Raw genomic sequence first — 12,500 nt, 5'->3', positions numbered from 1 at the left:
GTGTGTTGTGTGTTTTTTGTGTTGCGTGTGTGTGTTGCGTGTGTGTGTGCGCGTGTGCGTGTGTGCGTGTGTGCGTGCGTGCGTGCGTGCGTGCTGGGAGGATGCCAGCTCACTCACCCATCCTCCCACACACACACACACTGGCAGCAGTGTGAAGCAAGCCACACATCATACACACACGTAGGCCTACACACACTGCTTACTCGTCTTCTCAAGAAGGAGTGCAGGTGTGATCGGGGTGTGGCCGTCTGCCATGTCTGGCAGCACAAACAAGGATACTCCTCTGATGTGTCAGACTGCCTCCTCCACACGTCCTTATTATGCTAGTTAGTTAGCCACACAGGTTGAGCAACGCTGCCTGCTGCTTTGACACACACCAGTGATGACGTACAAATGATGGTGTCAGTACAACAAAATGAGGGCAAATTATAGGTTGGTGTCAACATGTCGCTTAACATTATTGTTGTGTGTAGTGGATATGAGCAGTTCTGTTAGAGGGATATCAAGTATGACAAATCTGTGTATGTTTACAGTAGGCCCTACAGCCCATTTGATGGATTTATAATACTGTGATGGTGGTGATTAAACTAATCGGTTTCGTCACATACTGGGACTCGTTCCCAACAACAATAATCTCGGTAGGCCTACTGTAGATGGCATGGCTAAACCGTGTAATCCCAAAGAATAAAACTACAAACTGTATTAGCAAAATGATTAACTAGCTTCAGCCGCATGTCTTAATTTGTCAAGCGGGAGGTCCCGGAGCGCAGAGGATGGGTGGCTCCCCCCCGAGGAGGGGTCTGTGATGTCTTTCCATGAGGTTCCATCCAAGGTTCCGGAGCTCTCTTCTGAGGATCTGGAGCTAGCTCCCCCTTGCTCCCCCTCAAATTAAGCACTGGTTTTATGGTTTTGTTTTTTTGTTGCAATGCTAATTAGCCGTTTTCTGATGTTGCTAGTGGCAACAACTGCCATGATGATGGTGCAGCTTCAGTCTGTTTGAGTCTGGAGTCTGTCTGGAACAAACTGCTTCGGACCTGTGCAGCCCACTCCCCTGCAGTTTGTGTGTGTGTGTGTGTGTGTGTGTGTGTGTGTGTGTGTGTGTGTGTGTGTGTGTGTGTGTGTGTGTGTGTGTGTGTGTGTGTGTGTGCGTGTGCTTGTGCGTGTGCGTGTGCGTGTGTGTGTGCGTGCATGTGTGTGATTTATCAGTCTGGCAGAAAATGAAATGAGAACCAGGCTAGTACTCCCCTGCCTTATGGAGCGTAGGGGGCAGCCCACAGATGCTATCAAAGCAATTGGATTTTCGTTGGGGAGAGGGTTTTTTTTCCGTATGCAGCGCGTCCTGTCCTTGTCCCTGTGTTCCCAAAGACATAAAAGCACAGCTCCTGTTTTTATGGTCCATAGGGCAGAGTGTGGCCATTTGTCTTTGGTGAAAAGTTTTCTGATGACCAAAAGATTAGTTACCAGTTTTATATTATCATACGAACACACATTCACAATCACAGTCTCACTCTCTCTCCCTTTCCTACACATACACAAATATACAATCGCAATCTTTCTCCTTTACTCTCACAGAAACGTGCACAGGCCTGCACACATACACACACACATGCACACACGCACACACACACTTAACGTCTGTTTCCTTTAACTCTTCGCTTTCTCTCGCTATGATTGAGTGGGAAAGGGGGGTAGTCGTAAGGGAGGCTATCAGCTAGTAGCAGCAAAGGCGTAGACCTTTAACAGAATAGGGGCAAGCACAGCGAGGGCAGCACTATCACACACACACACACACACACACACACACACACACACACACACACACACACACACACACACACACACACACACACACACACACACACACACACACACTCACTCACTCACTCACTCACTCACTCACTCACTCACTCACTCACTCACTCACTCACTCACTCACTCACTCACTCACTCACTCACTCACTCACTCACTCTCACTCACTCACTCACTCACTCACTCACTCACTCTCTCACTCACTCACTCTCTCTCTCTCTCTCTCACTCTCTCTCTCTCTCTCTCTCTCTCTCTCTCTCTCTCTCTCTCTCTCTCTCCTCTCTTCTCGTCTCTCTCTCTCTCTCTCTCTCTCTCGCTTTCGCTCTCTCTCTCTCTCTCTCTCTCTCTCTCTCTCTCTCTCTCTCTCTCTCAGGCTGTACGCACACAATTGCAGAGAAGACTGTGATATCAGAAGGCCAAACGCCACATAGAGCAGTAATGTGCTCATGCAATCTGTGTGTATGTGCATGTTCCCAAGAGAAGATAAGAAGAAACATACATTTAGTGTGTGTACATTCAGGCATTTCTTTGTTGTTTAGTGGTGTATCTTTATGATAGGGAAGCTGTGACTGTGGCTCTCTCTCTCTCTCTCTCTCTCTCTCTCTCTCTCTCTCTCTCTCTCTCTCTCTCTCTCTCTGTGTGTGTGTGTGTGTGTGTGTGTGTGTGTGTGTGTGAGAGAGAGAGAGAGAGAGAGAGAGAGAGAGAGAGAGAGAGAGAGAGAGAGAGAGAGAGAGAGAGAGAGAGAGAGAGAGAGAGCGAGAGCGAGAGCGAGAGCTGATGAGGGGGGTGGGGTGTGTGGGTTAGCGACAGTCTCGGAACAACACAGGATGTGCAGCAGGATCCATTTTTCCGCTTCCCACCGGACAGAGGGGCTGTTGGGATGGATGTGTGTGTGTGTGTGTGTGTGTGTGTGTGTGTGTGTGTGTGTGTGTGTGTGTGTGTGTGTGTGTGTGTGTGTGTGTGTGTGTGTGTGTGTGTGTGTGTGTGTGTGTGCGGGTGGGGGTAGGGCAGCGTGATGGAAACAGTGTCCTTGTTTCTCTCGGTGGCAGCGCTGTTGATGGCCAGAGAGGCACAGAGGGGTGCGAGAGGGAGAGGGAGAAGGAGAGAAAGAGCAGCCGTGGTCTATGTATGTCAGCAGAGCTGGATGGACAGAGCACAAATAGAGTGAGAGAGAGAGAAAGAAAGAGTGGTGAGAAATATAGAGGGGGTGGGGGGCAAGAGCAAATGAGGGACAGGACACAAAGGGGTAGACAGACTTATAGGAGTGAAAAAAAGAAGGGGGGAGAGAGAGAGAGAGAGAGAGAGAGAGAGAGAGAGAGAGAGAGAGAGAGAGAGAGAGAGAGAGAGAGAGAGAGAGGACGGAAGTGTTCGACTGCAGCCCTCTTCAATCATCATCCGCCCCCAGTCTCCTGGTGGCCCACGCAGGGAGTCTGAACCCACGGGTGGCTCTGCCTTCTGCCCAGCTGCTAAACAACCTTGCCTGCTAACCTCGCTAGTTGGGTTGTGCCACACACTGGAAGAGAATCGCAACTGTCAATCTTATCCCTGATCGTAAACACAGAGACAGTGCCCGACATTCTATTTAGAGCCGTAAATATCAAACAATGTTTCATATCTACGATTTGTGATTGGCGACTCTTTGAGCTGGCACAATTCTATCTTAGAACGTTGTAGGCCTACACGATGAGGAAATCTTGCCCGATAATCGCTTGTGATGGTCCTGAGGGGTAACGTTCCACCGATTGTCGTAATGGGGGTTTTCAGCCGAGAATTACGCCAATAGTTGTGTAGTTTGCGCCTACCTTAAGTTGGCTGAAGAAGTTCTCAATATATGCTTTTGATCATGATAAACTACGAAGAGGGTCTGATTTTTGAATTTATTGCATTTTAGCTTTTGAAAGCATCTAGAGACTTTTATTAATAAATGATATAACACCGACCGTCCATGGCCGTTGTGGGGTAGAACAGCACGACCAGCAGCGGCCACTACGGGGTATAATGAGTTAATAGCAACGTTTCGGTCTTCACTTGAATAGCTTGAAGAAGGTCAGTAGACTGAAATGTCACATTGAACTCTGCAAATGTTTACAGTGTGCAGGAGCTTTCTTGTCTGTGACGTTGGTGGCTCAGGGTCCCCCTCCAACGCACCTGACCAAAGGAGGTGTGCATGAATTTTACACAAAGGAAATTCAACATTTACAGCAAGAGAGTCACATGTAACCACTCTTCCAGTTTGCCATTCTCTGAAGTCTGAAATGATTATGCAAAATTAGTTCAGTTTTCCCCTGATGGTCAGACTTTGGTTGTATATGTAGGCCAAGAAAAAAATATATTTTAAAATGATAACAATCTTCATCAATTTTATTTAATTTAAATGTTTGTGTTACCATGGAGCCATAGGTGCCGGAAAGGGGGACGCAGTGGTGCATTTGCATCCCCACTTTTGGGCCTCCTAAAAGAGGCATCTCAACTTTTACTGCAGATAAATGAGTGGAGTGCAGCAGCGGTAACATTGTTTAGAAATAAAGAATGAAGGAAAAAAATGCAGCACCACTTTAAAACACATTCCGGCACCCTTGCATGTAACCTACAACAACTCAAGCTGATCCACCAATATGTCTCTCTGAAATAATAGAAATGGAGCTCATCAGAAATGCTCACAGAGTGCATCTGCATCTGACCTCTTCACTTGCAATGTAGGGCAATGTTTTTTTGTCTCCAAGCCCATTCCATGGAAGCCCATGGTGTTGCTGTGACGAACCTAAGTTGGGCTAAATGACGCAAGTGGCGAAGTAAATGGTAAACCGCTTACTAACAAGAGACACAGTCCTTGTTTGGCGGCAAAACAATGGCAGGTGATTGTTCAAGTTGGAGGCATGCTAACGCAAGACTGTAACAAGCCCGGTAGTTTGTACAAGGTGCGAGAACGATGCATTTATTTGACAGTTGTGAGATGGTGTGTTATATACAGTACATGTAGTGCACACAATTGTAAATACATGTGTGTTATAGTAGTGCTGACTATGAAAGGTTAGAAATTGTCTATTTTTAGGAGAATAAGCTCTATTTATAGGTGTAGACTAGGATTAACCCTGACATTTAACTTACTTACATTAGTGGTTTGTTTTGTATAAACTGTAGTATGATGACGGAGGTGGATACGATTTTTGTCTGACATTCAAGAAGTGGGTCCTTGGGTCTGTAAAATAACCTGTGTTTATTTATGTTCACCATCCCTATAGCCAAAAAAATACAGTGTTAATTTAACACTTAAAGAGTATTCTGTGACAAAATACAGTCTACAAATTGTTAAAACAACTGTGAATGTTGACTAAGCACTGTATTTTGTCTGTGCATGTACTGTATCACCTATATTACGCCATTTAACAACAAGGAATGGCTTGTGTGTGTGTGTGTGTGTGTGTGTCTGTGTGTGTGTGTGTGTGTGTGTCTCTGTGTGTGTGTGTGTGTGTGTGTGTGTGTGTGTGTGTGTGTGTGTGTGTGTGTGTGTGTGTGTGTGTGTGTGTGTGTGTGTGTGTGTGTGTGTGTGTGTGTGTGTGTGTGTTGGATTTGTGGTTTATGGTGCAATGTGTTTACGCAAGCATTGCTGCATGTTTACACGCATAGAGCCGAGACGAGAAGGGAAGGTCCCTCACTATGGTACAGGCCAAGGTTGTGGTGGTGTGCCCTTACCTGTTTGTCTCTCTAGCTCTCTTCCTTTTCATCCTCTCTCCGCCTCAGATATCTCTGCCTTTCTTTCTCTTTTTTGTCCCTCTACCTAACTGTACAATGCTCACTCTCTCTGTGTGTGTCTGTAGAACATGGACTTGCTAGTAATTTGAGGCAATGAACAAACAGACATAGCCCGTAATTGCAGTTTATAGCCACTATACCACTCTGTGTGTGTGTGTGTGTGTGTGTGTGTGTGTGTGTGTGTGTGTGTGTGTGTGTGTGTGTGTGTGTGTGTGTGTGTGTGTGTGTGTGTGTGTGTGTGTGTGTGTGTGTGTGTGTGTGTGTGTGTGTGTGTGTGTGTGGAGGGGTATATCTATCTACAGTATGCTTGTGTGTGCACTTGTCTTGTGTGTGACGTGTGTTGTGTGTGTGTGCACCCATTTCTCTGTCAACGTCTATGTTTGATGCTTGAAAGTCTGCGTTGCCTTTTTGTGTTTGGAGTGTCGATCCTCCTCCTACTCACCAAGTTCAGTTCTTCAGAACAGGAAACCTCCAGTCACAACACCTGCCTTAAACTCACCACAAACATGCAGACACACACACACACACACACACACACACACACACACACACACACACACACACACACACACACACACACACACACACACACACACACACACACACACACACACACACACACACACACACACATGCACACACACACACACGCACGCACACGAACACGAACACACACACACATGCACACGCGCGCACACATACACCAACCTGTTGCACACACACAGTAGACACGCACGTCAGGTAGATGTAACGCAAGTGTGCGTTTTCCGGAGAACAGGATCTGTGAACACTCTAAAAAGTGTTTTTCCCCTGACACAAATGCACTGGTGCCGTCACAATTTGAAATCATAGTGAACACAGAATACCATTTTACAAATGTGATAGAAAGGAAAAAAGACACAGGAAAAAAGCACAAAGCAGTAGTCGACTGAAAGGATGCCATTAATGATGAAAGTATGTGAGCCCCTCATTGCAAATCCAGTTAAAAATGTACAGCAGAATAATATTGAAAGAGGAACTTATACTACCTACAGGATACAGTTCTCCCCCATCTGATCAGAAGTGGGGGCTGGACCAGTATATTTGATCATGTTCCCATTTGACTGCGACAGACAGGAAATGAAAGCAACATGTGTGTATTTACATAAGACAGGTTTAGATAGGTATGCATGGCTGCATGGGCCCATCTGCCAGGCTAGAGAGGAGAGAGGGAGACCACCTTGCCTACCACACACTTGCCTGTTTTGTTTCAGGGAGTGGTGGTGGTAGGGGTGGGGAGAGAGAGAGAGAAAGAGAGAGAGAGAGAGAGAGAGAGAGAGAGAGAGAGAGAGAGAGAGAGAGAGAGAGAGAGAGAGAGAGAGAGAGAGAGAGAGAGAGAGAGAGAGAGAGAGAGAGAGAGAGAGAGAGAGAGAATTACTTAGCAAAGTGCTTCTCTGGCACCTGGCTGATAGATGTTGTAAATGCATTACAGTACGTTGTTATTTCAATGCAAACACACAAGTGCACATATTGTACAGACACATGAATGCATAAAAACATAATGTATATAGTATGAATGGACCAGTCCCCAAGCATGAGTGTGCTTACCGATAGTGTGCCTGAAACTGTGCACAGAGGATGTATATGATCTACGCAGTACCGAGAGTGTGATCCAAAAAGCTGTCGTTCTCAGATGAGCTGCAGTGTATATCAGTGTTGAGTTTTACCAGTTTTAAGCAGCTCTTCTTGGAGCTTCTGGTCTTCCTCCAGATACTTTTAGAGAGGCTCTTTATTAGTCTTTGATTTTTTGATTATTTAAACCTTTCTGATTCTTATTTATTTGTTGCTCGATAATCTGCGGTGATGATAAATTGTGTTCCCTATCGCAGGAACTGCGACCTATTACTCATGGGACATGATCGACCTTGGTTGATCCACGAAGCATTTTTTATATCTTTAATCAAGCCGAATGGCAGATGGCTGTGTCAGTCAAGCTAGGGCCCGCCCACCAGCGGCGGCTATTACTCCACTGCCACCTTTTGACTTTCACTTGACTCTCATCTCTATCCTTCTCTTCCTCCCCAAACATGAAAGAAATGCTGGTTCAACTTGCACAGGGGGCACATGAGACAACCACTTTACAATACTGTACTTGAACTTTACTTATTAATTACCAGTAATTTAATTTAAACCTATACACTTCTTCCTTCTCCCTCCCCAGGAAAAAGTGCTGGTTCATCCTGCGCAGTGGGTACATCAATCATTCCATAAAGTGTGAAAAGTAGTTTAAAAAAACTTTAATTAATCAATACACAGTAGCCTCTTACTGGAGATGGGCCCGCTGGCGGGCCTATTCAATCTTGACTGAAAACACTCAACTACATCATAACAACATTTCTAAGACAATACAGAGTCTTAAGTAACCGATTAAGACATGGTCACTGCAATTTTGTTGGCAATAAGGTTATAGCATAGGAGAGGAGAGGAGAGGAGAGGAGAGGAGAGGAGAGGAGAGGAGAGGAGAGGAGAGGAAAGTAGAGTACTTGTATTAATCCCAAGGGAAATTAAAGTGTCTGACAGCTTACTTACAGTAGATACAAGACGTACCGTAGATACAAGACATACACAAAGGCCTAATACACATAGTTGCACATTGCAGTAAACATATAGCAAAAATCTGAGTAAAGCAAAATGCCTTACATCAGTTAACATACACACACCCACGCTCTCTCTCTTGCACACACACATACACACACACACACAAACACACTCACACTCACACTCACACTCACACTCACACTCACACTCACACTCACACTCACACTCACACTCACACTCACACTCACACACACATACACACACACACACACACACCCAGCACAAATACAAAAAACATACTCTTAGACCTACTAACTGCACATTATTGCACATTGCAGTAAACATATATAAACATATAAGTACAGCAGACAGCCTTCCACCAGTTTCCACGCATGCACGCACGCACGCACACACACACACACACACACACACACACACACACACACACACACACACACACACACACACACACACACACACACACACACACACACACACACACACACACACACACACACACAGACACACACACACAGACACACACACACACAGGCACCAATGTTGGGGTGGTCCTTCTGAAGTCGATCACCATCTCCTTGGTACTGGTAGTATTCAGCTGCAGCTGGTTGTTTCGGCACCATCTGACGAACTCTCCACCAGTCCTCTGTACTCTCCTTTGTGGCCATCCTTGATACATCTCACGATAGCAGTGTCATCAGAGAATTTTTGCATGTGGCAGGTCTTCGTGTTGTAATTGAAGTCGGAGATGTATAGAGTGAAAACAAAACTCTGCTAAGGGTTGAATTAATTAACTTAAAGGGGTATGCCACTATTCTGGGGCTTAATTCAGTTAAAATTGTTGGCTGGGGTTGTAAAGGTGGTAAAGTGTCTTATTTTTCATGCAAGCCGTTGTCTTACTTTAAGACAAGTTAAAAGAGGGAGCATGTTGCTAAGCTAGTGAAAGTCAATGGATCCGTGTAGTATGCCAAAATAGTGGCATACCCCTTTAAATTAATCTTTTTCCTTCCTCTCCCTCTCTCTCCGTCCCCAGGCATGGAAGAAGCGCTGGTTCATCCTGCGCAGCGGGCGTATGAGCGGGGACCCGGACGTACTGGAGTACTACAAGAGCGAGGGCGCCAAGAAGCCCATCCGCATCATCGACCTGCACTGCTGCGAGCAGGTGGATGCCGGCCTGAGCTTCAAGCGCAAGGACTTCCAGGACAGCTTCGTCTTCGACATCAAGACGTCGGAGCGTACCTTCTACCTGGTGGCCGAGACTGAGGAGGAGATGAGCCGCTGGGTGCGCTCCATCTGCCAGCTCTGCGGATTCAACCAGTCCGATGAGAATCACGGTAAGTGGAAGTCCACCTGGGAAAAAAACTCCCGTGGTCATTGTGACACAGCACTGCACAGCAAACAGTCGGGAGTCGGGTCGGGATTCGAGTCAGAAAACTTTGGGCTATGGCTCTGACGCCCTAACCACATACCCATGACTTGCCTTTAGTGAATACAGTACTGTTACTAACCAGTTCATGGAATGGTCATTGTACTGTGTGAAAGCACATATTCAAGGTTTTATGTCTCCTGGATCTACTGGATTACATGATGCACTGTGTTAATAGTCCCAATGCACTTCATTACAAGTCGCTCAATACTGTATAAACCATGACTGTAGAGTGGGCAACAAGTAATAAAATGGTATAATTCCTCCACTCTGACTGGGTACACTTACAAGTCCATGAGCATCATAACAATACAATGCACTGAATATTTCATTTGTTCAAATGAAAGTCTGTGGCTTTTAACCATTTTGATGAGACACTTGGTACTGTGGACTTCAAGTCCCTTTATTTAGTTCGCCCTGGCTGTTTGACTCACACTTTGGGTGACCAGAGATGGTCATGCTGCATATTCTCCACATCACTTTTGAATGACAAGGCAAACAACCGGTCCACAATTATGGTATCGCTCTCATACTGTAAAATAGTCTCCACAAACACTCCTCACAAACAATTTGCAAATAACAGTCTGTGGCATCAAACTCTGCAAACAAACACTAACTTTGCAATTTTTCACAGCTTTTGATGTCCTGTGGCCATCTGAAGTATTTTCATGTAAGACATACTCAACGTGTGTTTAAAAGGCTTTAAAAGGCTTAACTTGCTGATCACAAGTATTCTGTAGAGTGCTTTAATTACTGTAAGAGCAACAGGAGTACCACTTTCAGTTCCTACTGTAAAGTAATAATGTCTTTAATGCTTTAGATTCAAACTCTAAAAGCAGGATTTGGAGCTAGGTGTTTGCTACTTGAGGGCAGGTTCCAATTTTCTCTCTCTCTCTCTCTCTCTCTCTCTCTCTCTCTCTCTCTCTCTCTCTCTCTATCTCTCTCTCTTCTCTCTCTCTATCTCTCTCTCTCTCTCTCTCTCTCTCTCTCTCTCTCTCTCTCTCTCTCTCTCTCTCTCTCTCTCTCTTTCTCTCTCTGCATCTCCTCTGTTTCCATCTCCTCCCTCCTCCTCCACTCTGCTTCGCAGTCTCTTACTGTCGTTTTGATTTTGAATGCTGTCTCCATTCATCTTGTCATCCACTTCCTCCCTCTCTCCTCCCCCCCTCCTCTGTCTCCTCCTCCACTGCCCCCTCTCTGTGTCTTCCCCCCCCTGTCTCTCTCTCCCTCTCTCTGTTTGTCTCTCTTTCTTCCTTTCCTCTCCCACTTCCTTTTCATCTATATATCTCTGTCATCCCCTCCCTCCTTGCCATCTCTGTGTGTATCTCCTGCATCCATCTCTGTCTGTGTATCTGCTCTCCGTTCACTCTATCTGTTTACATCAGTGCAGCTCTGTTTATGGGACCTCTGCCTCCCTGTTGTCTATTGTGTTGTGTGTTGTGTACACATTTGCTAGACTGTGGCTCTCTATTCTGGAATGTTTTTCCTTCCATCCCTCTTTCTCTCTCTCTCTGGTTGTCTCTCTCTCTCTGTTTGTCTCTCTCTCTCTCTCTCTCTCTCTCTCTCTCTCTCTCTCTCTCTCCTTCATTGCCTCTCTCCTGGGTGTCTGCACAGCACCCAGACACAAAGCACAAAAGCATCATTCCTCTTCTATAACCAATCCTTCCATTCACCTCCATTCGAATGTCTATTTTCAGTATACGATTGCAATATAACAATGCCATCATATACAGCGTTGTCTATTATAAATATTAATATTTGTGAGGTTTTACGTATATACAACTGAGGACACTTTCCTGTCTTGTCAGTGAGTTGGCTTGTTCTGTATCCCAGATGAGGTATTGTTTGGCCTCGGTGACATACAGCTGTTGGATCGTGGGAACTAACGCAGGTGCTTGGTCGGTTTTGTGTGTTGTGATGTTTCCAGTGAACTGTAGAGTCCTCTTACTGTTTTGCTGTTGGATGTTGTTGGATCCAGTTGGATGTTTGGAAGCATCATACATCTTCTCTGTCTCTCTTTTTCCCTCCCTGTCTCCCTCTCTCCCTCTTTTGTGAAATGATGAAGGCAATCCCTGGCAACTCGATATCACTGCTGATGAGTCGTCCTGCTCTCTTCTCTTCTCTTCTCTTCTCTTCTCTTCTCTTCTCTTCTCTTCTCTTCTCTTCTCTTCTCTTCTCTTCTCTTCTCTTCTCTTCTCTTCTCTTCTCTTCTCTTCTCTTCTCTTCTCTTCTCTTCTGTTCTCTTCTCTTTTTTCTCATCTCATCTCATGTCATTTGAGAAAGTCAGATCGGTGCTGCCCTGCCAAATGGCAGCATTGTCTGAAAGGTTTTATTGATTTTATTCTCCTCATCCACACACCCACACAGCCCCAACTCCCACCCCACCCCACTGCAGCCGGTCTACTGCAACCCAGTCGTACTCACCCCACTCCACCCTGCCCACTGCACTCCACCCCTACTCACTACCCCGCAATCCACCCTGACTCCATACCAGCTCTCTCCGTCAGACCCTTCAGGCCATCCCACCCCACTCCACTCTACCCCAACCCTTGTCATGTGATCACCAGACTACTGTATCTCACAAGTGAGATAGTACTGAACCTACCTATGCAATTTCTCGTAGGAAAGGTGTTGTTTACCATGGTCCATGGCCTTTTATTTTGGTGTTACAAATGTATCATTTGGCATATACGTGGACCGTAGCCAATCATGTCAGCTGTACCGTATCTATTCAAACAAACAGCAAGCTTCTATGAACAAAATTCAAGAGACACCGCACACTGCTTACTTTTCTTAACTTTATTTCTCGGAGCGAACAATGCGTTTCGCCCAATGTGTCATTAGGTTCGCTCTAAACAGCAAGCTTCTGTTTGTCAAAGTAGTACTGACCATCACCTTTCCACGCCTCCCCTCTCCTTG

The 12,500-nt window shown here is 45.7% G+C and overlaps 1 protein-coding gene across 2 annotated transcripts in view; it reads left to right on the top strand.

Moving 5' to 3' along the window:
• The window catches only part of gab2 (GRB2-associated binding protein 2), a 118,859-nt gene that overhangs the window by 43,157 nt on the left and 63,202 nt on the right, over positions 1 to 12,500 (top strand). For both annotated transcript variants that reach the window (XM_063204782.1, XM_063204781.1), the window contains exon 2: positions 9,192 to 9,492. In XM_063204782.1, the coding sequence (XP_063060852.1) occupies positions 9,192 to 9,492 (301 nt within the window). The remainder of the gene's footprint in view (positions 1 to 9,191; positions 9,493 to 12,500) is intronic.

This window comes from Engraulis encrasicolus, chromosome 8 (assembly GCF_034702125.1).
Source record: "Engraulis encrasicolus isolate BLACKSEA-1 chromosome 8, IST_EnEncr_1.0, whole genome shotgun sequence".
Taxonomy (NCBI): Eukaryota; Metazoa; Chordata; class Actinopteri; order Clupeiformes; family Engraulidae; genus Engraulis; species Engraulis encrasicolus.
The sequence above is the reverse complement of the archived record's forward strand: the minus strand, read 5'-3'. Positions and strand labels throughout refer to the sequence as shown.